This window comes from Vombatus ursinus, unplaced genomic scaffold (assembly GCF_900497805.2).
Source record: "Vombatus ursinus unplaced genomic scaffold, bare-nosed wombat genome assembly UNPS02014786.1, whole genome shotgun sequence".
Taxonomy (NCBI): Eukaryota; Metazoa; Chordata; class Mammalia; order Diprotodontia; family Vombatidae; genus Vombatus; species Vombatus ursinus.
The window spans coordinates 605,166-629,554 of record NW_020954564.1 but is presented as its reverse complement, the minus strand read 5'-3'; the positions used below and the strand labels follow the sequence as shown (position 1 = coordinate 629,554).

Sequence of the window (24,389 nt, the reverse complement as noted above, 5' to 3'; positions counted from 1 at the left end):
GGCCCAACTCACAGTTGGGGTCCCAGGGAGGCAGCCCCTTTCCTTGAATTTCATGTGAATTGTAGAGGAGCTAAGCGTTTTGTAAATGTTCCTCCAGCATGCTAGAAAGAAAAATGGGGGTCCAGGGAATGGTAGAGAGAAGTTTCTTGGAGACTGTTGGGCAAAGGCTCTCCATGTGGGGACCCTGAACAATTTTCCTTGAATTTTTGCTATGTCTAGTAAGCCTTGTGGTCAGTGAACTGAGTATATTCCATGGTTGTATCAATGGTGCTTGGAATCTAGAGCAGGAAGGAGACCTCAGAGGATATCTAGTTCAACCCCCTCATTTTACTGATGAGGAAATTGAGGCACAGGCAGGTAAAAAGACTTGCCCAAGGTTATACAGATAGTATAAGAGTGGGATTTGAACCCAGGTCCCCTGACTCTGGAGCCAGGGCTCTTTTCATGGTACCAGAATATATCACTGAATTGAGTATATGATATGATTTTGTGGGGATGGTTGATTGAGAAGGGAAATTCCAGAAGTGCGGTAGGTTATAGATTTTTTCCTCACGTTTGAATAATTCTGAATCATACTACACCATCCTTTAGTATAAAAGTCAACATCCTGGCAACATAAGTTTTAACTCCTCAGCCTTTTGAGTCACTTGGCTTGCTAGGAGGCCGGAGGTGGTGAATGGGAGAACTGATAAATAACTTGGCTGGTGGGTGGCTTGGGTTTAGCACTACCTGGTGGACAAAACAAATATTATACTTCCTTGCTGAACAATTAGTAAGGTAGCAATAATAATAAATAATAAACAATAATAATAAAGCCTCCCTTCCTGGAGGCCTAAGAAAAACATGAGTCAATGCTTGTGCTACTGCAGGACCCCATGTTGCATACAGCCTATAAATGTGCCACGGGGTGATGTGGATGGGTAGAATATGCTTCAAATTAGCAAATGCTGCAAAATGATGGCAGCAGTAGGAGTGTGGGTAAGTTGCAGTGAGGAGCAAGGAGTATGACAACTTCTCTTCCTCACTGGAGTGTGGAAGGCATGAGTGAAGGAACAATCTTAACTGGAGAGGGTGACCAGGCATTCACTGTTTTCCAGGAAGACCCAGGTTTCCCTAAGCACTGAAAGGTGGATGATTGTGACAAATGAGGTATTGGATAAATCCTGAATATGTTAACAACAGAATAGATATTCCAAAGGGGAACTTGTGCACACACAGATACATTATGGGTGTGATTATTTGTTTACAAGTATGTGTATGTTTCCACAAGTATGTGTATGTCTGAATATATGTTTATGGACGCGTCTATTTGTGTTCGTCTAGTTGTATGAACAGATGCTTGACTGTATATTTATGTGCCTTATCTACCTCTGTCTATGGGTACCTATCCATATATACATGTATGTGTATGTATATGTACCTATAAGCATCTCTGGACTCGTCACCCTCTCCCAGAGAAAGCCATCTCATGAATTCAGATTATACCTCTCATTCCACTGAGCTGTCCTGCAATTTATTTGTCACAAGGAGAGAGAGATAAAGAGAGAGAGAGAGAGAGACAGAAAGAGACAGAGACACAAAGAGAGAAAGAGAGACAGAGACACAGAGAGAGAGAGACAGAGAGACAGAGACATAAAGAGAGAAAAAGAGAGACAGAGAGAGACAGAGAGAGAGAGAGGAGATAGAAATGGAAAGATTAGAGATGGGTTGAAACCAGATGCCCATCTCACCCTCTAGAGATTGGAGATAATGTGGCCCTTGTCTATTAATCTATTGACCAATCAACAAGCTTCCTTGAGTCCTGGGATTTTCTTCAGTTGTTTCAATGGTCCTCCATGAAATCCTCAAAACACAAATTAATTTTCACAGGATCCTTGATGCTAAAGTTGGAAGGAACCTCAGATCATTTAGTCTAGTTCTCAGCCTTCAGGCAGGGCAGGGATTATTGCCACCATTTTCCAACTGAGGCAAACTGAGGCCTAGAGAGGGGAAGGGACTTGCTAAGACCACTATAATTTTGCTTTTTAAACTATTCGATTGATTTTACTTATCTGGGCAAACCCTCTTGAAGGGTGCTTACAAGGCAGGCGTGAAGCTGGTAGTGGCACATTTGTAAGTACCCAAGGGTTTGTGGGCTCACCTGTGCACAGAGAAGCCTTCATCTTTGCCAGAGAGAGTTCGGGTTCAGAACTTCCTCTTTATCTCTGCTTGCTGTGACCTTTGTCCTTTAAAGTCTCATCTCTTCAGCTCTGCTGCTTTCTCCTCTATGAAGCCTTCTCTGATCCACTCTGCTAAAATTAGTCTTGCCCCCTATCAATTTTCCCTTAGGGCACTGTCTGGATTGATCCTTTGCCCTTATCACCCTTAGCCTGTGACCCCGTTTGGGGTTTACTTAGCTAAGATACTGGAGTGGTTTGCTATTTCCTTTCTCCAGCTCATTTTACAGATGAGGAAACAGAGGCAAACAGGATTTAAGTAACTGGCCCAGGTACGTACAACCAGCAAGTGCCTGAGGCTGGATTTGAACCCAGATCTTCCTGACTCCAGGCCCAGCATTCTATCTACTTAGTCACCTAGCTGCCTCCTAGTAGGTGGACTACTAGTAGGTGTTTAATAAGTGTTTGTTGAATTGAAACAAAACTCTGTGTGTGCCTGCCATTGTGTATATATACATGTAACCCACATGTAACATGTAACCCAAATGCTCCGAGTACTGCCTTTTCATTTGGAGGGGAAGGGGCATTGTCCAGATCTGTGATTTCATTGGCATAGGGTATTCCCACTATGGAAACACCTTCTACCAATGAAAAACAATGACTGTTTTGTAACTTATCATCTTAGAGAATTTCCTGGTATAATGAAAAGTTAAGAGACTTGTCCAAGGTCACTTGTTACAAAATATTGTCAAAAACAGAACTTGAACCCAAGTCTCCCTGGCTTTTAGGCTGACCCTCAAATCACAGTGCCAGTCTACATGTACACACACACACACACACACACACACACACACACACACACACACGATGCATACCTACCCATACATACACACATACAGATTCCACTCCTATGTCAATGGATGGTTGGCTTATCCTGGGGTTTGAGGGTGTGGTAAAGAACATTCTTCCAAGGGGCTTGTTGTTTCTCAGTAGTCCAGAATGATCTGTATCACCTTCAAAAGATCAGTGAACTCACTGCTCTGGGAACTCTCCACCAACACAGATAGCAGCCCCTCTCCTTCTCAGGAGACCAGGACCTTGTGACTGAGCACATCTATTCTCTGGTAGCTCAGCTTCTGATGAGGAACCCTCCTGTTCTTAGCTGGGCTCCCCCTCAGAGGACCAAGCAGGCCCATTTTAAGTTGATAAGAGCTTTGAGAATCTATGGTCACTTCTGTGATATGGGTAGACAGAGATGGCAAGCAATATCATGAGGAAACTGAGAGGCTTAAGAAAAAGGAAAGGACAGATTTGGCCCAAGGACAGTTGCACAGTGTTGAGAGATGGGGACTCGAACCCAGGTTTTATATATCCAGGGTTCTTGCCATTCAATTAGCTATGTGATGATTCCATCAGTAGTGAGAGCCTGGGGCCAGAGGGGGAAGGGTGTGGGGAGAAGTTGATCTATGGTTCCCCTCTATAGCCCAGGAGATAGTCAGACTATGGAAATGCAGGGATTCTCTGGGAAGCCTGAGGCCTGGGAATCCTGTGATCACTATCCTCAGGCTGAACTGTGGGGTTGGGCTTAGCAAAGCAGGTTAGAGATCAGGGTCTTGGAATTCCAGACATAAATCAGAGTCATTCTAGACTGTATAGGCCTCCTTGAGATAACCAAGGCTGGGAAGGAGAACCAGGCCTGTGTAGGAGATCTCTCCCAGAGCTTGCTGGAGTAAGAAAGGACAGGGGAAGGGTGGGGCCACTTTTGCTCTTCACCCCCCACCCTCAGCCCCAGGAAAGATCCAGCCTTCTTGGTTTGGGGTGAATGGGTGGAGGGTATTTCTCCTGAACATCCAGGGCAGCCAAGACTCATCGTGGATGAAGTTTTCTTTTTCTCTGGATCTCACTTTGTATCTGTCTCTCTCTTTGCTTGTCCCTCCCTCTCTTTTCATCTCTCTTTGCATCCCTTCTGGTTGACTCTCTTGATTATATAGGGACCTGAGGCTAGATGCCTACATCTAGTTGGGATGCTGAGCCAGGGCCCATCATGGCAGTCAGGGCCCTGGAGCTGTCCTTTCCTCTTCTGGAAAGGAAGAGGGCAGGCTGTTGATCCGTGCCTACTGTCCTGCTTAGTCTTGGGAACAGCCTGTCCTTGGGTCTCTGGGGAGGAACTTTGACTCACTGCACAGGGGTGGGGGTTGGGGTACGGTGGCCTGGGGATCAGGGGAGGAAGGCCTGATTAGACTGGCTCCAGATTGGGGGTGGGGGCAGTGCTAGGAAGTGGGAGGACACAGGTTGGGGGTGGGTGGAGTTTAAGAAAAGGAAATGTGGTTTCCTAGTGTAATGCCTCATTCCGAGAGGGGAGCAGATAGCCTTGACCCACAAAGAGAAGTCTTTACACCAAGAAAAAGAGTTGAACTGGCCAGGATAAACTCCAAGGAAACTACATCCACTTCCTGCCCTTACCTACCACAACTGCCTGCCTGGCAGCCTAAGTGTTTCTGGGGGATGTGAGGGCTGGCGCATCCCTGGAGCCCTCCTGAGGGTTTGCAGGCCAGGCTACCAGAGGGACAACTCCCCTAACTCACTCTTGGGGGTGCTCTTCCCGTGCAGTCAGTTGTCCTCTGCCCTTCTCCACAGTTGACTGATAGTATCTGAATTGCTGAATGTTCCTGAGGATCTGGGCAAGAGAATTCAGAACAGGTCGGGTAACTCTGTCACCTCACTAGGATTCCCTCAGCCATCCCTAATTAGAGTCACTCTTTACAGGGAGCCATAGTATGTAAGTTCTTTTCAGTCTTTGTAGTTCCAGCTCTTAGAAGTGCTTGGCACATAGCAGGCTCCTAAGAAATGCTTGTAGATCGATTCACTAACTAATTACAATGCAAAATTAGTGATGCAGGAGGCTGGGAGCTCTTCTTAAACCTGGAGGCCTTATTGTCTCTTTTATCTTTCTGAACATCTGTCTCTATCCCGGGATGAGGGGAGGGGGATGGCGATGCTGAGCTAGGTTTTCCTGGGTGGAGAGGGAGGAGGGAGGTGATAAGACTTTCCAGACCCCTCCTTAATTAGTCATGGTGCCCTGAGGTACCACTCACCACCCAGGGCCCTAGGATATGCCTATCCTCCCCATGCCCATACCAAAAGACATCTGTCCTCTACAGTGTCTAATCTCCATGGGACTATATACCCAAGTATTCCCCCACCATGGTATCCAAATCCAATGTGCCTACCTTCTATAGTACCGATACCCCAAGATACCCACCTTTCATGGTAGATACACACCAATGTGCCCATCACCCAGAGTGCCCATTCTCAGTTGTGGCAGCCTCCCACAGTGATGCCCATACTTGAAGGTAACTACCCATCTCAAGGTTATATACTTTTATGGTGCCCATACTTTAAGATGTCTGCCTTCCACAATGTCCATCTCAAAGTGATTATCCTCCAAAGTACCTATACCCCTAGGTTTTCTTTCTCCATGGGGACCACATCCCAAGATGTTCCCCAAAGTACCCATCATCCAGGCTGCCCATAGCATGAGGTTACCTCCCTCTTTGGTGCCTCCCCTAAGGCACCTACCTGCCCTTCATGCCATCAGTATCTGGGTAGGAGAGAAGTTCTTTACTTTTTTTTTTTTGAGAAGAAGTTCTTAAGATCCATCCTGGCTTTTTATTGAGGGAGAAGACAGGGGAAGAAGGGAACAGAGAGGGTTGTGGGGTCAGGCAAAAGTGGGGTTAGACCAGTGACCCCATACCCCAGTGGAGCTGAGACCCTGGTAGCCAGGTGGCTTTTCAGATAAGCAGGATGAACTCCAACTCTCTCCCTATGCCAGTCCTGGGCAGAGGTTGCCCCCTGGTGGTGATGGGAGAAAGGATACCTCTTGCTGTTGGACCCAGGATGGGGATACTTGAGAAACTGGCTTGGGTGGGCAGAGCATGGAGACATCAATTTCTTCCAGGGATACACTCATGTCTCCATCCAGAAAGCCCAGCTCCCCACCCCTGGGGGCTAGTTCATTGGAAATAGCACTGGAGTGGGAATCGGGTGACCTGGGTCTATTTTCCACTTCTGCCACCGACTCTCTTTGAGATAGGAAAGTCTCTTCCTCAGCCTGGTCCTCGGTTTCCTCCTCTGTAAAATGGAGATAATTATGCTAGCTTTGCCTCTCTCACAGATTACATGATGGCCTGTTACAGGAGGCAGGGAACATTTTTTGGGGGGGGAGGGGAAGGAGGGAAGTTCAGCAGTCTTGGGAAGAGATACATGCATAGGGGCCCTATCTCATCCCCTTCCCAATTACTTTGCCCACCCACACGTTTCTCTCTATGAAGAGACAAAGACTCTGAGTGTCATAGTCACAAAATGGCAGAGCTGGAAGGGATCTTAGAACACAGAACATTAGAATGTTGGAGCTGGAAGTGATTTTAGAATTTAGAACTTTAAAACAGACCATAAAATGCCAGAGCTGGAAGGAATCTTAGAAAATAAAATATTAGAACATGGAATGTAGATTTTTAGAGCTGGAAGATGCACATGATGTTAGACTACAGAACCATAGACAATCAGATCTAGAAAGAACCCTAGCGAGTTTTTAGCTCTTGAATGGAAGAGAAAACAACCCCAGAGAGAAAAGACTTACCCAAGATCACACAGTTCTTCAGTGGCAGAGTGAGTTCATGAGATCCAGGTTCCAGGCTAGAAAAAAAGGGGGTTAAGTTGTTCTTTTGGGGAACCCTGCCCTGTTGGCCATTCCCCAATAGGGCTGGGGGAAGGAACAGCAGGGACCCCCAACCTTGGACATTCCACTTTTTGGTGTAGCTTCTTGGCTGGGGCTGGGTGAGTAGCCGTGGGTCAAGTGTCCCACTGGGATTGGGAAGGAAAGGGAGATAGTAAGGGGAAAAGGGATATAGACTAGAAGAGTGGGCCAAAAACGGCAGGGACCCACAAATTCTGAATCAGTGGTGCCTCCTCCCACTAGTGGGCTCCTCCTGAGCTAGACTCAGGACTTTCCCTTGGGCTAGATAGTATGACCCCATGAGGGACCACAGGGGATACTCATGGCAGTGGAGGGGAAGCCCAGATCCCCACCAGCTCTGGGGCCTCTGGCATAAGATGGGTGCTCGCTGCTGCGCTTCTTCATCCTCCCTGTCCACAGGCTCTGCCTTGGGTTCTGGCTTGAGTCGGGTCAACAGGACCAAGAGCATGCAAGTACTCAGCAGGATGGCAGCAACAGCACAGAGAGCACTTCCTGCTAGGCGGCAAGTGCCTAGAGCCTTGTTGTACTGAGCTGCTCGCTGGTCCAGAACCAGAAACTCTCCTGCTCCGATGCCCTCCAACTTAGGCGGCACAGCATAGCCCGTGGTCAGGGCAGCAGCTCCCAGGAGCAGCAAGAGGAGCGACAAGGACACAACTCCCTGGGAAGAGGAAGACAGGTGATGGGGAGAGGGCTGGGGGTGGGCAACTGGCCAACACCCATGCCCAGGGCAGTCAGTAAAGATGGGCTGGTTTGAGTTTATAAGTGGTTTTTATAAGATTCAGAAAGGATGATCAGGTAGTCCAACTGTCTTTCCACCTCCCAGCCATTTTACACATGAGGAAACTGAGCCCTAATGAGGATAAGTGACTTCCTAAGATTACTTAAGTAGTAGACTTGATCTGGGACTTGAACCCAGGGCCTCTGACTTCAATCAATCAGATCCAATGGTGTGAAATTCCTTTAGGTAATACTACCTTGTTTCCAGCTTTGGGGGGTGGGGATGGGGTGGTATAGGGTGGCTATTACAAATAAAGTTGCTGTGAATATTGCATAGATGGGTATTTTATTCCTTTTAACAATATCCATATGAACTATGCGGTCATATAGGAAAAACCAAGTGGATGAAAAATGAATATCACTCAGATTATGATATTCTATTTGATGGATAGATTGTAGAAATAATCCAGTGCTGTGTATATCTTGGCCAGGTGAATCATGGAATACAAGCTCAGAAAATTCACAGCCATAAAAGGCTGACCCAAAGGGCAATGGAAAGACCCATGGTGGGTAGTATATTACCAACAATGACTCTGTTATATGATATTGTAATAGGTGTCACCAAGGACATGAATCACTAGAAAAGGAGATGGACAGTTCATGTACCAAGACTAAGAGATAACATATAGATAACCTGAATACTGCTGGTATCCATGAAATATTAATTGAACCAGAGAAGACTTGTAGCATATTGGATAGATTCTGTATGGATGATTTACAGAAAAACATGGACAAGTTTTGTGTGGGCTGAGAAAATGTGGATAAGCTGCAGTCCAAATGACTGGATAGAGTACCCACACTGATGAGATCCACTGGACTATTAGAGTATAACTGCCTTATGGATAGTAGGATCTTTGAGTCAGAGTATGATCATTCTTGTTGCTCTTATGAATATATCACCAGTTTGCTTTCCAAAAAGATTCACTAATTCACAGCTCCACCAACAATGTAATAGCACACCTGTTTGCCCATAGCCCCAGAGCATTTAATTGTATCAATTTTGCCAATTTAGTGAGCTTGAGGTGATAGATGGAGAGGCAGCCTGGCATAGTGTATGGAGAGCTGGCATCAGAGTCAAGACCTATTCCAGGAAAGCCAGTCTTTTTCCCATAGTTTCCCCTCCCAACATTCATTCTTACCTAGGAGCCTTAGTTCATCCTGAAACCCCTCTTTGTATTTTCCCCCTATCCATCAAGGTGTGCCTCAAATATTACTTCATTTTAGAAACCTTTATTGATCACCCTAATCGGCAGTGACCTCTCCCTCCTCTGAGTTCCTAAAATCCTAACTATTCAAACTCTGAGCTAAGGCAAGAAGGCCAACAATTTGGAGGATGGGGTGGAGAAGGCTTACCTTCCAGAAGGAGGAGGACCAGTCACAGGTATCCTGGTTATTTGGAGTGGGGTCCTCCACCTCCTCAGGGTGGGCTGCACCTCCACAGTCCTCATAGAAGAGGTGCAGGTAGGAACGAACCCCATTCCACTTGCCATGGTCCTCATGGGGGCCATGGCCGCAGGCACACGGCCTTTCTCGAGCAGGCATCATGTTTCTGTCTGAGAGTGGGAGGAAACAGTATGGCTTAAGGTCAGAGCTCCCAAAAGCCCTCAGTCCCTCGGGCCAGGCCTTATCCCTAACTTATACCAAATGGGGTATGAAGGCTGGTTCAAGTCCCACTTCCTCCATAATCCTTCTCTAACTATTCTTCCCCTGTTCTGCTCTGATGCAGTAGAAAGTTGGAAGGCTTGAGTTTGAATTCCACTTGTCTCTCATAAGCTATTTGAAGTTGGGCAAATCTTTTCACCTCTGTGGGGCTCAGTTTGCTTATCTGTAAAACCAGGAAATCTATACGGAAGGGATCTTCCAGCCCTGACATTCTATACTCTATGCTTAAAAGGTGTTTCTTGCTCTAAGTTATGTGATACTCTAATTGTTTTTGTTTGTTTGTTTTTTTGGTGAAGCGATGGGGGCTAAGTGACTTGCCCAAGGTCACACAGTTAGTAAGTGTTAAGTGTCTGAGGCTGGATTTGGCAGGTCCTCCTGACTCCAAGGAGAGCTCTATTGACTTCGCCACCTAGCTGCCCCTTGATATTCTAATTGTTATAGGGGGAAATCAGTTTACAACAGATGGTCAAGACACTTTGAAGGCCCTTTTCTCCTTTCCATATACATCTCAGAGGGTCCTTTCTGCACTCCAGTCATCCTGGCTTCTTCCCTCTTGTCCTCCCACACAACTCAAACAAGGTTCTTCATCACCCTCTTGCCTTCTGACTAGATTTCCTCCTCACAATCCTCTGGGTCCCTGAATCCCAAGGGCTCCACTGAATGGCCTATGTGCAAGAAGCTGAACTGATAATGCTTTGTCTGCGTCTCTTTTCCCATCACATTCTGTGTTGTTGCACTTATTTATGTCTCCTCTAGCAGGCTGTAAGCTTCGGGGGGGGGGGGGGTCATGCTCATATTGTTTTTCATTTTTTTTTATCCCCAATGGAAGCCAAGAGGCAGAGGGTATACACAACCAATTCTGGACTCAGGAAGACCAGTTCAAGTCTCCTCTACCCCACAACTTGTATTGTCGGTCTGACCCTGGGCAAGTCACTTAATCTATCTCTCAATGACCTAGGCAACTCATTAAGACTTTAGGTTGCATAGAGGTAAATCTGGATTGGTAGAGGAGAGAGTTCTCCATACAACAAAATCAGTGTTTCAGTCTCTATCCCTAAGCCTAGTGTTCAGAAAATAATAGGTGCTTAACAAATGTTTATTGAATTAGATTTGTCATCAACCCCACTCTCACCTCATCAAGATTTTGCCTAAGAATAGATTAAGGTACGACCCCATCCCCCAACCCTTTTCCTTTCCATAGTTATTTGCATTTGGATCCCAAAGCCTTCTGGAGCAAAAGGTACTCCTTGAATGTTAAGTGAATTATGATTACAGAATCTAAGAATTCAAGAATCACAGTTTATGAATGTCAGTTGGAAAGGACCTTAGAACTGAGGATGTTTGAGTTAAGCAGGGCCTTAGAGATCATCCATCTAATCCAACAGCTTCATTTCACAGAGGAGGAAACTGAGGCTCAGGGAGATTTAGTGACTTGGAATGAAAGTATCCCAGAACTGGAGGGAAATTTCAGAAATCATCTAGTCCAACCAGGGACGGCATAGGAATCCTCTCTTCATTCCAGATCTTGGGCTTGGAGTCAGAAGACCTGAGTTAAAAATCTACATACTGTACATGATCTTGGGTAAGTGATTAACTTTTCAGGGTATCAATTTCTTCATTTGTAAAATGAGGGGGAGGGGTTAGACTAGATGAACTCCAAGGTCCCCTTCCAGCACTAAATCTATGATACTCCCTACAACATTCCTAATAAGTGGATCAACCAGCTCTTGCTGGAATACCTCTGGGGACAGGGAAGTTTCTCTCTCTCTCTCTCTCTCTCTCTCTCTCTCTCTCGTCGTCATTATTTCTAAAGCGTATACACACACACACACACACACACACACAAGTTGTTGTTTTGTTGTTGGACAGGTGTGAAGGTTAGGAAGTTCTTACTCTGAGAAGAAGCTGCAATCTGCCTTCAGGTTATTCTCCCCATTTTTCCTGCTCTGTCTTCCCAGGCCAGGCAGAAGAACAAAGCCAGCTTTCTCAGCCCTAGGGCATGCTTGAAGCCTTTCCCAAGGTCACGCAGCTTGGAATGGCTAAACTAGAATTAGAATCTAGATCTGCTTAATTCAATTTCAAAATTTCAGGGAGTATGAAGAGCTGGCCAAGAGGGGGGCTATTTTATGGGCAGAAAGATGGGCCTCACTGTCAGACCTTAGGTGGCAGTGCAGAGCCTAGGAAGGATAGATGGAGATAGGGATCTAAGGGGGAGAGAGTGCCCTTCTGGAGGGGAACAAAGGGGCTGCATAGAGGGTAATGTGTGAAGTGGGCTTTGGGTTAAGAGTTGGGGAAGACGTGGGACTCCTAGGCTGGAAACAGGGCTTTATTCCAAGCCTTCATTTATTAAGGGGGATGGGGAGGGAGAGACGATGAGTAGGGGGGAACAGCTGCAGGATCTGGGAACTAATAACTGGAAATGGAGGTGTGGTTGGGCCTTCCTTAATAACACCATCTTTCTATAAGCAGGACCTACTGCCTTCTCATATTTTGGCCCTATAACTCTTTCCTCTAAATTCCATGCTCTTTCCTTAGGAAGAGGAGGAGGAGGAAGGTGACCTTGGAGCCTCCTCTTCTGTCTCTCTGGCCCCACCTCCTCCCCCTATTCTGGGTCTCTACCGCTGGACTGGGGGAGGGGGAGGACCAGCCAGTGGAAAGCTTAGGTTGAGAGTTGCCATGGAAACAGTCTCAAGACTGGCCAGAGATGGAGGAGGGAGGGGGAAAGCTGGCTGCAGTGGGATGGGGGTGGAGTAAGAAGGGAGAAAGGAAAGGGGGGGAATGTTTGAGGGGGAAGGGCTGATGGCTACAGGTGAATCAGCAATCTAAGATGGGGGGTAAGAGAGGAAGAGGGGAACTATGGAGGGGGTTTAGTAAGGGGATGGTGGCTACAGGTTGAATCAGCTACTGATGGAGGGGGGAGTAGAGGATTAGGAGGTGGAGAGAGACAAGGATGTTGACTACTGCAGACAACCTGTGAGTCAGCTTTAGGATGGGAGAGGGAGAGAAGCAACAAGGGGAGGGGGCAGTAAAGGGAGTAGAGGATGGATAGAAATAGAGATGTGGTCTCTCTTCATGTTTTGGTCCTCCACTCTTTCCTTGCCTCCAGCCCTTGTTCAGGGCTCTCTCCAAGGTGAGGCCCTCCTGGAGAGAGATCCTGTCCCGCTTCAGGTTTCTGCTCCCTCCCCCTGCCCACTACCCATCCCCCTACAAAATGCTCCAAGGAGTGTCTCTTCCGGGCTTCCCACCCTTCTCCCTTTTGAGGGAAGTGTATTTATATTCTTATGGTATATTCCAGCTGCGCATCAGACTGCCCGACCCTTTCCTCTAACGGGGAAACTGAGGCACAGAAGTGGTGCATTGCCCCAGTCTGAGGCATCCCACCAGGACATAAGGAATCCCAGTCTAGCACCTCGGGTTTTTTTTTCCCCTGGGCAGAGTCGGGTCGGGTTAGATCGGGTCCCCTCCTCCCGCTATTGGTCCCAGGGCTTGGACCTGGGCACCTCCATGCCTTTATGAGGCGCCCTGGACCCCCATACTGCTTACCTAGGCCAGGGGTACTGCCATACTCGACCTCAGAGCACCGTCTGCCTCCCTGGGGTCCCCCGACTGCCTGGCACGGCCTGACAGGAGAGGAAAGGCAACCCCCGGGCCAAAGGAGCTGGCTCTGGGGCTAGTCCTGGGAGAGAAGGCTGGGACTGGGGCTGAAGGGGTGTCGGAGCGCGGCGGGCTGCGCTCACCTCGAAGCCCGCAGCCTCCCCTGTGCTGGGTTGAGCTGGCGCTTGCGCAAGAACCACTCTGCGGAGGGAGGGTGGGAGGTGGGGAGGAGGGTGGGGGGGTGACAGTGCTGGAGTCCATGGCACTGCTTCACCAGCCCCAGGTAGCTTCTAGAAATGGCACCTCCCGCTACTCCCTGGGGCTGCCACAGGCTAGGCAGAGCTGGGTGGTACTTGGTTTTCCTGGGGAATTTAACCCCCATCTTCTCATTAAGCACCCCCTCATCTCTTCATGGAGCTCCCTCCCCCATCTTACCAAGCCCCTGTCTTCCACAATGCGTTCTCCCCCATTCCGTAGCTAAGCTCGCGTCATTCTTCGCTGAGCCCTCATCTCTCAATGAACCCACATCAACTAACCGATCCCCCCCAGCCCACCCACCGAGCCTCATTCCTTAAATGAGAACCGAGTCTCTTCATTGAGTAACCTTCCCTTTCACAGATACCCCATTCTGTCACTAAGACTATCCAGACATCAAGGGACAGTATCTACAAAAGAGCTTTGGGGAGCTCTGGGGAAATCCCTCCCCACATTTTAAAAGCCTCTTTTGTCCCCTAGGTTTTTCCCAAAGCTGCCCTTTCCCCAAGTGTCTAGTCTGAGGGAGTTGTTTCCTCTATCTGCCCCCTGCTAAGTCTCCTGTTCTTATCTGTTTCTCTTTTTCTTTTTTTTCCTTCACCTTCCCCCTACCCCTTCCCCACCTCCAGGGGTAGGATTAAGTGCTTGGGCTTTGGCTAGTGAGAATCGGCATAGTGAGTCAGTCCTCTGGAGCCACTGTGATAGTGGGTTGGGGAGATTTGTACCCTCTTTAACCAGGCCTCATCCAAATGCCCTAGGGCATATTCCCCATTGCCCCATTGAGAATCCCTGGTAGCTGGGGGCAAGGAAGCCTGAACCCAGTGGGACCTGCTTATCTATGGCAAGACTTTTTCTTTCCAGGTAGTGTTCTACCCCAATCACTCTCCTCATTCCCTTTCTGCCTTGTCACCTTGTCCCTCTTAGATTTGGTGTATGGTCTGAGCTAAGTTACATATCCTCCCTACACCTCTGAATACCACAGAGTCTTTTCAGGGCAAGGGTGCCACCAGAGTTAAATCTTCAGGCAAAATCCTCTAGGAGCCCATGTGGAGAGGAGGGCTGAGTGGGGTAGAGCTGGGCCATTTCCTAGCAGCAGTCCCAGACAGTCTATTGTACCCCAGGTGCACAAGAAACAAGGCCAGGAAGACGCCACAATAGAAAAAAGGCAAAGAGGGTCAGGGACTTTTCCAAAGTCACTCAGGACCCTCTCCCTAGGCTTTGTCCTGACTCCAGGTACAGGGTCCTCACCATTGACCTGACCCACCCTTACTATTGATCCAGAGTAAGTCTTGATCTTTGCAAGGAGGGTCTAACACCTCCCACCTGTTGGGAAGGTGGCCTGACTTTCTGTTGCTAGGAAACCCAAGAAAAGCTGAGCTGAGGCATTGGTTGCTAGAAGATGGGGGCGGGGTAGCCATTGGTTGCTAGGGAGCTCAGGGAAGCTGGGGAAATTCAGGAAGATGTCCAGCTTAGAAGTAGCCTCTTCTCTCATTTCTCTTTTCCTTCGTTCTTTCTTCTCTACATCTTTTCTTCTTTCTTTTCCTCTCAACTGATGATAACCCTAAACAAGTCACTTCTCTGTCTTAACCTATTTTCTCCTCTACAGAGTGAGAGAGTTAGGGGGCAGCTGGGTGGTACAGTGGATAGAGCACTGGGTGACTCTGGGCAAGTCACTTAACCCCTAATTGCCTCACCAAAAAACAAAACAAAAACAAAAACAAACAAACAAACAAAAACAGAGTGAGAGAGTTGGGTTAAGCAGTCTTTAAAGCCCCCTCCTTGCTATCTCTAAGATTCTCTGTTCTTAGAGTCCTAGCTTTGACATCCTTCATCCTCTGGTCTCTTCCTTTTTCTCTTGTTCCTTCTTGCTCCTCCGTTCTCCTTTTCTTTTCCTTTACCCCTACCTCCTACTCTTCTCCCTTCCTTTCTCTCCTTCTGTCCCAGGAAAGGATCACAGTAAGGAAGCTTTCTTCTGAGAAGGGGTACCCCACCCAGAAATATTCCGTCCCTCAGACTTCTTTTTTTAAATAGTATTTTATTTCCCCCCCAATTATATGTAAAGACAATTATTAGCATTCATTTTTTACAAGTTTTAGAGTTCTGAATTTTTCTCCCTCTCTCCCTTCCCTCTTCCTAAAATGGTAAGCAATTTGATATAGGTTATGTATGTCCCTCAGCCTTCTAACCACCACCTCTGAAGGCTTAGACTGATTCCCCCCAGCCCACCCAAAACAAGAAGCTTGAAGGTGTGTGTGTGGGGGGGCAATCCCTCCCTTTCCCAGGTTCTTCACTTTATTGTGCTTCTTCCATTTGTAATTTGTTTCCAGCCTCAAATGTTCAGCAGTCTTCTCATAGTCACAGCATCTGGGACCTGGGTTGAGGAAACAGGTAATTAAGGAGTATGTGTGTATGTGTGTTTGGAAGTCAGAAGACCTAAATTTAAATACCACTTCTGACACAAGCTATGTGACTTCCGATGAGTTATTTAATTTCTCTGGGCCTCAGTTTCATCCTTTGTAAAAAAGAGTTGGACCCAATGATTGCCAAGGTTTTTTGTTTGTTTGTTTGTTTGTTTTGTTTTATTTTGTTTTTGGTTCTGCTAGTCTATGATTCTATGAATAGTTAAATGATAGAATCTTATACTGCCTCCAGGTTCTGCATCTAGAGAGATCTTTTGAAAAGTACACCAGGATCAGTGGTGCTTTCTATTTATATCCCTATAAAAGTGTGAAGTATATAATCCTGGTATCCCTAGGCCCATGATGACCCTCATCTCCCTAAAGTTGGCTTTGGACCTTGGGGAGCAACAGGTTTGCTTTCGGCACTTATGCATTATTCTTTAAGTCCTGGATCTGTGTCCCAATATTTATGATTTAGTCAGAAAACCTGGGTTTCAATACCCACTCTGTCACCTTCTGCCTGTGGGACCTCTGGCAAGATCCCTCTTCCCCTCTGTGGGACTCAGTTTCCTCATCTGTAAAATGAGAGAATTGGACTGGATGATCCCAATAGTTTCCTCCAGTCCTCCAGTCCTAAATCCTATGATTCTCTGATCTCCCCAGCGCACAGCAGTTATTCATCCACCTACCTCTTGGCTCCAGAAGCAGTGCTCCAAGCCTCTTGGAAGGCACAGAACCCTTCTTACTTCAGTGATGTTGAGGAAAGCACTATGTAAACGTGTGTTAGCTAGACATTTAAACTAGAACAGAATTCAACGTCCTGGGGTTGCTGTGGAACACTATTTTGTAAACCTTAACAAACTATGTAAGTAATCTACTTTCTTCTAGGACTTTACCCTACAACAAGGCTGTGAGGTAAGTCGCAAAAGGATTGTCATTAGTCCTGTTTTACACATTACAGAATTTCAGTCAGAAAGAACTTCAATGGCCAGCTACTCCAATCCTTATCTGAAAAAAGAAATCAGAGAGGCTAATTGGGACAAAGTTTTACAATTCACCTAGAGTCTCATATTTACTAATGGACTCCTGAGCTCTGGAAAGGCTGTCTTATGGACTTTGTCTTACACTTCTTTATATTTCCCCCACTGCATTTGTCACACAGCAGGAACTCAGTAAATAGTTGATACATCTAGAACTCAATCTTTTTATCTGGAAAATAAGGAGACAGGACTAAGCCCTGTGTTCTGATATCCTGTATTCTAAGGTCCTTTCCAGCTCTGACATTCTGTGGTCCAAGGTCCCTTCCCAATCTGACAGGGTATGTTCCAAGGTCCCTCCTAGCTTTGATATTCTATGTTCTAAGGTTCTTCCTAGCTATGACATTCTATGTTCCAAAGTTCCTCCCAGTTATAACATTGTATTGTCCAAGACCCCTCCCACCTATGACAATCTACGTTCTAAGTTTCCCCCCAGCTCTGACATTCTATGTTATTCATTGATTACAGGAGTTCCCTTCCTTAAGGTGGGATAGCTGGTTTCACACCCTTCCCCCTCCTTCCAGGATTGAACAAAAGTTGGGATACTACCACAATTTATCCAGCAGGTGTCGCCGTGATCATAGCCGGGGTTTCCCCTCCCCCTCACTTCTAGTCTTATCTCATTCATCCCAGATGCAGACAGAATCTGTGGATGCTTAAGCTTGAATGGGTCTTGGGACATGGATTATCAGACCTGAAAGGTACACCCTTCTTCTGGTTCTATGTCAGAGTCATAGGATTAAAACACTTAAGAGCTGTAAGGGGTCTTAAAGAGAATCTAGTCCAGCATCTTTACTTTACAGGGGAAATCGAGATACTAAGTGGGAAAGACATTTGTCCAAAGTCATACAAGAACAAAGCAGCAGAGATGGGATTCAAACCCAGGCCTTCTGACTCCACACTCAGGGCTCTTCCAATTCCAGTTTCTGCTCTCCTTTGCCTCTCAGTCCCTACATTCCCCTGTCCATTTCACAGGAATCTGCACCCTCAGCTTGCTCTTTTCAGGTCTAGGGGCTCTCCTTTTGGAGACATATTGAGGTGCTGGAGTATGTCCAGAGGAGAGTGAGTAGGTTATGGAGGAAACTGGTAGCTATGTTATTAAATTGGCCGAAGGACCTAGGGATGTTCAGCCTGGAGATTTTTAAGGGAGACATCATAGCCATTTTCAAGTATTTGAAGGGCTGTACCATGAATCCTGTTGTACTTGGCCCCAGAGGACAGAACAATGAGCAAAGGCTAGAAGATGAAGGGAGGCAGATTTCAGTTGAATGTCAGAAAGAGCTTGCTAAAAAGAGAGCAGTTCCACAATGGAACAGGCAGCTTGGGTGGGGAGTGGGCCTTCTGTCACTGGAAGTGTTCAGACAGGGTGAATGTTAAAGCTGATGTAGAGAGGTCTCCTGCCATAGTTGGGAATTGGACCAGATTGCCTCTGAGGTCCCATCCAATTCCAGAATCTAATGATTTGGTAAATGAAAGGTTTTATCTCCTCATAAAGGATTACATATATTATGTTGGAGAGGAATTTGGGGAGCAGGAGACTTTGACTAGAGGCAAGGGTGTATTGCTGAGGTGTGGTTTTGTCTCCCCAACTAGTCACCAGGTTTTCAAGGATAAGGAGACCCTCATATTTGATCTCCCATACCTACCCTGGGCAGAACTGAAGCTCAGTAAAGACTTGATGGAGGAAGTAGAAGAAAAAAGAGAAAGAAAAATAGACACATGGGGCTGGACAGGCTCAGGGCACATATACTTTATTCAGTCCTGGTATTAGGTGGCAATACTGGAGCCGAGGGCTTCCGGCCCCTTGCACACAGAGAGGGGTCTGTCCCCATCCTCCTCTCAGCTATGAGACTAGTTCTCCAAGACAGCACACAGTGATACCTCTTCACTCATACAACATTAAAAAAAGAAAGGAAATGAAAAAGAAAGAGAGAGAAAGGAGGCCTGGAACTGGAGCACCACATACAGGGGGGTAGCTGGTAGGTGGGTTGGGATAGCACATCCCTGTAGAGATGCTGGCCTGTGTGGGGAACGGCACAGAAGGAGGTGTGGAGGGACCAGGGGCCCCCATTTGTTCCTGAGAGATCTGTGTATGTGGGTATTTGAACCTATGACAGAATGGGGCACACAATGTCAGCAGAGTCTAGGTAGTGACGGGAGATGGGCAGATTGGGGTTGAGGAAGGGCAGTGGACAAGGGGAAATGAGTGAGGCTGTGAAATGCCAGGTAGCTGAGTGAGGCTGTGAAATGCCAGGTAGCTGAGAGAGGCAAACAGCAGGAGCCCAGAGAAAGGGGGAAGGAAGGGAGCATAGCATAGGGTGGGGAGGTAGACTGTCCAACAGAGAGGACAGACACCATCTGACAGGTAGAAATACAAGTGTCATCCAGGCCTTCAAAGACCTGGCCAGCATTTCTGTTTAGCTCAGGAAAGCCATAAGCTAGGAATAGTCCCCCAGGCACTGCATTTCATAACCAGATACTCCAAATGCATTGGAAAAGGCACCTGTCCCCATTTCAAAAGACGGGCAAACTGAGGCACACAGGGACAGTGGCACAGCATAGTAGACAAAATACTAGGGCTTCTTGTGCTAGGTTACTCACTCTGAATCCAATCCCCTGACCATTCCTGTCACTTCCCTCTGGACCCTCCAAGCCAAAGCTTAACCATTGGCCTGCAGATGATTCCTGTTAGCCCTGGGAAACACTCAGGAGGCTGAGCACGCCCCAGGGAGCTTGCTGAATGATTGCTGACTTGGCCACTGACCCCAAGCCTTCTCCATGCCTCTTTCCCCAGCTGAACGATAATACTGATCAAAGCATTTGGCACTAAGAACTGGGTAGGGGTTAGGGGGAGGAAGAGGGTTGATAGAGAACCCGGGGTAATAGAGACTGACCAGTGGACACAATCCCTAGCAGGAAGAAACCATCAGGGTCCTAAACTCCATGGCCAGGCAGAGAGAGAATCTGCCTGGCTCACTCTTAGCTGATCCCCACCTGGACATTAGCTGTCTCTCCTCTTGTGAGGACATGAGTACTTAGGAGGTATTCAGTTCACTTGGGGGCTTTCCTAGGGGTCCCAGCAGGCTGTGTAGGAGGGATATAGATTGGTGAAGGTTTTAAACTGCAAGTCCTGCTCTCTGATCTGTTTCACCACCTTACCCTGCCCTTTTAATAGGAGAGAAGGTCTACTGCCCTGACCCTCTCCCAGGAAGCTCCAAACAAAAGACTCCCCTGAAGGAGCTTGGACACTGGAATAGGGTTTGATGGTACCACCAGGCCCAACAGTAAAGGAGATCTGGTCACTCCAAGCAAGGGTAGGATATCTGCTGAGGTCAAGACAGTCTACATCCTGAAGTCTCTGCCTGGCTTGGGTTGTTCTGGGGAGCATGACGGACAAAGTCGTCCTTAGGCAAGGCCCACAGATGGAGCTGCTTTGGGCAGCACTACCTTGCTAAGAGATGAGGTGCTAGGGCTTTTCAAGGTCATCTAATTCAACCCCACCATTTTACAGATGAGGACTGGGGGCCAGGTGCACCAGGGAAAGGGGAGTCAACAGGGCAAATGAAAAGCAGGAAGGGAAAGAGGGGTTATCATCCCTCAGTGGTATCTTATAGGATTCCCCCAGGCTCCTCTCAACAAAAGAATGAAAAAATCCTCCTTAGAACCAGAGAATCCACCATCCCACCAATGTTTCTCTTAGAAGGCAGAGTTCTAAAGTCACCTAGAGTTGATAGGGTGGTTACAGGCTGAGGTTGAGTGTCCTCTGCCTTTCTTTGTCTAGAGTGGATTGCCCTGGTGGGGTTGGTGTCTGGACAGCAGCCCAGGTTTTCCTCAAAGGTAGCAAGTCCAGGACATGAAGGAAGCAGGCTGCAAGGTCACAACTTCAGCTCTTGCCCACTGAGAGGGAGAGGTTTGGAGGGAGACTGCAGGAGGGGGCGGGAGGAAGGGAAAGGGAAGAGGGGAGGGGGGACCTATGGAGCAACTGAGAACAGGAATAGGGGTCATGGAGCTGGGTAAAGAGGAGCTAGGCTCCAGGGAGAATCACTACAGCAGAGGCCAATACAGCTTCTCTCACAACCCTGAGCCAGAATGGGGTGAATCCCAGCCAGGGAAATTGAGGCTTGTATACCCTGATGTGACCTCCCCTTTGAAGAAGAGGGAGGAGTGGATGAGATGTGTGTGTGTGTGTGTGTGTGTGTGTGTGTGTGTGTGTGTAGGAGGACATGGAGAATGGGGGTTCTATCCAATGGGATGGAGGGCATATATGGAAAGAATGTGGAAAATAAGCTGTGTATAAGGGATGGAGAGATTTGTTCGTGGAAGAGATGGAGAGAGGTTCATAAGATCATAGATCTTATAGATCTTCCATAGCTGGAAGAGACCTTAAGAGGCCACCCAGTCCTATCCCCTCATTTTACAGATGAGGAAAATGAGGCCCCCAAAGGTGAAGGGATTTGCCCAAGGTCACTCAGGTAGGTTTTTAATCTGGAATTTGAACTTAGATCCTCTGACTCCCAATCCAGGCAGCACCATGCTGCCTCCCTAAGGGATTGAGAGAAAGGTGTTTCTATTAGGAATGAGAGAAGGATGTGTCTGTGTCTCTATAAGGGAGAGATTCATAGATTGCTAGAGCTGGAAGGGACCTTAGGGGTCATCTATCCCAACCATTTCATTTTACAGATAAGGAAATTTAGGCAGGGAGAGGTCAAATCACCTGCCCAAGGTCACACAGCTGGTTAGGGGCAGAGCTGGAATTCGAAGAGGGTTCTTCTGTTTCCTATCCAGTTCCACTACCCCATGCTTCCACCACAAAGAAAGGGGTGTGTGTATGGGATGGATAAAGTAGCATGCCAATGTGTAGGGGATAGAAGGCGCAACGACCCATGTGTATCTGTGTTTTAAGGGATGGAGAGAGGGGTGTGTCTAGAAAGATGGAGAGAGGGGCGTGTCTGGGTGCAAGTCATGGAAAGTGGGGTGTGTCCATAGGGGATGGGTTGAAGGGTAGGCTGAGTGTGTAGGCATGGCTGAGGGCATCTGAGTCGGGGATGGGGTGACAGCGGAAGCCTTTGCCTTTGATGGGGCTGAAGGCCAAAAATACCTGATTCCTGTATGTAAACAGCTGGTTTTTGAGTGCGACCTGATTTGTGGAGTCTGAGTCACCTAGTGAGTGCCTGGCTCAATAGGTGAAGACCAAGTCCGCGATGCTGGACATAAGCCAGTCCCCAGCGATCATCTCGGTCACCTCGGGGGTGCAGTAGTCCGGGAACTCGAAGTGCGAGGTCCCTGCAGGAGGCAACTGGTCCGGGTCCCTGTCGAGGGCGTTGCAGTCTAGGCCAGGGCCTATGGCACCTGGGAGTTGCCGGGGCAGGAACCCAAGAGGCTCCTTCTCCGGCTCTTCCTCCTCGTCGTCCTCGTCGTCCTCGTCCCTCCCTTCTTCTTCTTCCTCGCGCTCTTCGTCCGAAGGGACCAGGGAAGAGGGAGCCGGGGAGCCAACCGGCAAGGTGGCGGACACTCCGCGCTGCGAGGATCTCGAAGTCTCGGGGGTGCCCCCCGCTTCCTCCGACTGCGGCTCCGGGCGCGGCCCCCCTGCCCGCTCCCCGGGTCTCCCCCCAGCCCGCCCCGCCGGGACCATCCGCCACAGCTCCCGCCCGGGAGTCTCCACCAGCCGCACTTCCAACAGTTCCTCCTCTTCCTCCTCTTCGTCCTCGGCTTCCACTTCCTCCCCTAGAGTCGGGCCTCCCCCGCGCTGCTCCCCAGACTCCCCGGCGGCCTTTCTGCGCCCCCCACCCCCGCGGCCCAAAAGCGACGGTTTAGTCTTGCTGGGGAGGCGGGGCCGAGCCTTGCTGGGCGCCCCCTTGCCCTTCTTACGGGGCCGGTACTTGTAGTCTGGGTAGTCAGCCATGTGCTTGAGACGCAGCCGCTCAGCCTCGCGTACGAACGGGATCTTCTCGGAGTCCTGCAGCAGCTGCCAGCGGCGGCCCAGCCTCTTGGAGATCTCAGCGTTGTGCATATCGGGCCACTGGTCCATGATCTTACGCCTCTCGTGCTGCGACCACACCATGAAAGCGTTCATGGGCCGCTTGATGTGGCCGCTGGGGGTCTTGCACCAGCCCGGCTCACCAGGGGTCTCCCGGCGGAGCCGCGCCCTCTCGCCCGCGGCCGGCTGCTGGCAGCCTTCCCGCTTGGCTTCGCCAACGCGACCTCTCTTCTGTTGCACCATCCCGCCCGGGACTTTGCCCTCCTTCACTCCTCGGTTACTTAGACGGCTGCCGGGGCCCCAGGCATCCTCCAGACCGGACCAAAGCAGGAAAGAAGGGATGCGCGACCAGCCAACTGGCTCGGCTCGGTCCAATCGTCTAGGGCTGGGAAGCTAGCTGGGCCACCTGGTAGAGGAGATGGGCTTTGGCGGGCTGCGCACGGGCCCTCCGACGGGCTAGCGCGCGTGGTCAGCTCCGGGGCTCCATACGGGCTCGGCGCCCACAGCCCCCTCCTCAAGTTTATTTCAAATCCATTACAGACGTTTTCCAATACAAAGAATTTGTCTCTTCTTGCTGGTGCCTGACGCCTTCTCCCGGTCCACGCCGTTCGGTTCCCCAGTCAGTGGGACTCCTAAGCCGACGCGGCTGCCGCCTGTACGCACCCCAGCCAGGCGCGGGGCCGTTCGGCACTTCCCCGCCCCTCAGCCGCCGCCTCCCAGTGTCTTTCTCCCCGCGCGCCCCCGCTCGCGCGCGCCCGTCCCCCTCTCACGCGCGCCCGGGCCCCGGGCACAGTCCTACACGCTGGACCGCCCCGGGTCAGCCCCAGCTAAGGTGCAGCTTCTGTCAGCTGCCTAGCCCCGCCCACCTCAGGGGATCGCGGAGACTAAGGTTGCCAGGGGAGGGAATATTTGCATCCCCCAATCGCTGCCCTAGGAGCTAGGGCTTCTGTTGGGAGGGCGGGGTTCCGGGCTGCCCCCAGCCCCAGGCTCTTACTGGGAAAGGTTGGCAATAGCGGGTGTCAGTTTTCTTTCCCCCCAACCCCCACCCCGAGGTACTAGGACTAGGTGGGGTGAAGGGGGATGGCTCTTTTGGATATCTCTCTAGCCCTGATCTCAAAGCGCGCGATGCGGAGAGAGAGAGGGGATGAACTGGTAACCTTTTGGGACTCTAGCGAGAATCACTTCGGGAGCTTTTCTTGTCGCCTGCTCTCTCCTGCTGGCAGGTCGAGCGCAGTTACTCAAAATGCTTGATGCATTTCTAAACCTAGCCCTAGGCGCGATGTGTGTGTGTGGGGGGGCTGGTTTCAGGCCCCTAACCCCCAGGGAAACTATTGAGTACCTGGTAGCAGAGGTGGTGGAGGGGGCCAGGGGTCACTGGGTCTCTCGAGAGCCCTCTCTCACCCGGCTCTTCTATTTGCTCTTAGTGGAAGTGGCTGCAGACTCTAGGTGTCAGTCCCCGCCCCCACGGTGCTCGGTGTTCTCCTGCTCCTCTCTCCTTACCCACTTTGGACCTCCCCCATAGTGTTTCCGAGGTTATTTCACCTTATGACTCTGGAGCTTGATTAGGGTCGAAGAAGACCCCGGTGTCCTTTCCTCCACAGCTCCAAGTGATTGGGGAACTTGGAGGGAGTCGCTGGAACCCTCAGTGGATGTGCCTGGCCGTATCCCTGGGTCAATGGTGGGGAGCTGGGGGCAAGGTGGGGAGAGGAGAGAGGAGTGGCGGAGAAATGGGGATCAGGTATGGTAGGCGCATCGGTAGGTGGCGCCTGGCTGGGGGGT

At 49.2% G+C, this 24,389-nt stretch overlaps 3 protein-coding genes across 3 annotated transcripts; 1 reads left to right on the top strand and 2 right to left on the bottom strand.

Annotated features, from left to right (window-relative positions):
• Positions 1-5,823: 5,823 nt before the first annotated feature.
• Positions 5,824-13,092, bottom strand: LOC114046824 (neurensin-2-like). Its single transcript, XM_027867357.1, has 5 exons — positions 12,895-13,092; positions 9,043-9,242; positions 7,245-7,570; positions 6,796-6,851; positions 5,824-6,287 (listed from the first exon to the last, which is right to left on the bottom strand). Exons 2-5 carry the CDS (start codon positions 9,232-9,234, stop codon positions 5,980-5,982), a joined length of 882 nt encoding a protein of 293 aa, XP_027723158.1. The 5' UTR covers positions 9,235-9,242; positions 12,895-13,092; the 3' UTR covers positions 5,824-5,979.
• A 2,244-nt stretch (positions 13,093-15,336) lies between these two features.
• On the bottom strand, positions 15,337-23,089 carry LOC114046855 (transcription factor SOX-12-like). The gene is made up of 2 exons (XM_027867416.1): positions 21,732-23,089; positions 15,337-15,568 (listed from the first exon to the last, which is right to left on the bottom strand). The coding sequence occupies exon 1, from the start codon at positions 22,851-22,853 to the stop codon at positions 21,810-21,812; it is 1,044 nt and encodes a 347-aa protein (XP_027723217.1). The 5' UTR covers positions 22,854-23,089; the 3' UTR covers positions 15,337-15,568; positions 21,732-21,809.
• On the top strand, positions 22,951-23,466 carry LOC114046968 (arabinogalactan protein 1-like). The gene is made up of 3 exons (XM_027867623.1): positions 22,951-23,002; positions 23,071-23,115; positions 23,231-23,466. Exons 1-3 carry the CDS (start codon positions 22,951-22,953, stop codon positions 23,464-23,466), a joined length of 333 nt encoding a protein of 110 aa, XP_027723424.1.
• The last annotated feature ends 923 nt before the right edge of the window (positions 23,467-24,389 follow it).

Excerpts from the sequence above, each read along its gene's own strand:
- LOC114046824 (XM_027867357.1), bottom strand. The coding sequence starts at position 9,234 with ATGATGCCTGCTCGAGAAAGGCCGTGTGCCTGCGGCCATGGCCCCCAT. Across the intron at positions 6,852-7,244 it reads TGCCAGAGGCCCCAGAGCTG|CCTGGAACCTGGATCTCATG; the intron begins GTGGGGATCTGG and ends CTTTTTTTCTAG. Across the intron at positions 6,288-6,795 it reads GAAGAACTGTGTGATCTTGG|AGGAGGAAACCGAGGACCAG; the intron begins GTAAGTCTTTTC and ends TCCATTTTACAG.
- LOC114046855 (XM_027867416.1), bottom strand. The coding sequence starts at position 22,853 with ATGGTGCAACAGAAGAGAGGTCGCGTTGGCGAAGCCAAGCGGGAAGGC.
- LOC114046968 (XM_027867623.1), top strand. The coding sequence starts at position 22,951 with ATGCGCGACCAGCCAACTGGCTCGGCTCGGTCCAATCGTCTAGGGCTG. Across the intron at positions 23,003-23,070 it reads CAATCGTCTAGGGCTGGGAA|CGCGCGTGGTCAGCTCCGGG; the intron begins GCTAGCTGGGCC and ends CCGACGGGCTAG. Across the intron at positions 23,116-23,230 it reads ATACGGGCTCGGCGCCCACA|TCAGTGGGACTCCTAAGCCG; the intron begins GCCCCCTCCTCA and ends TCGGTTCCCCAG.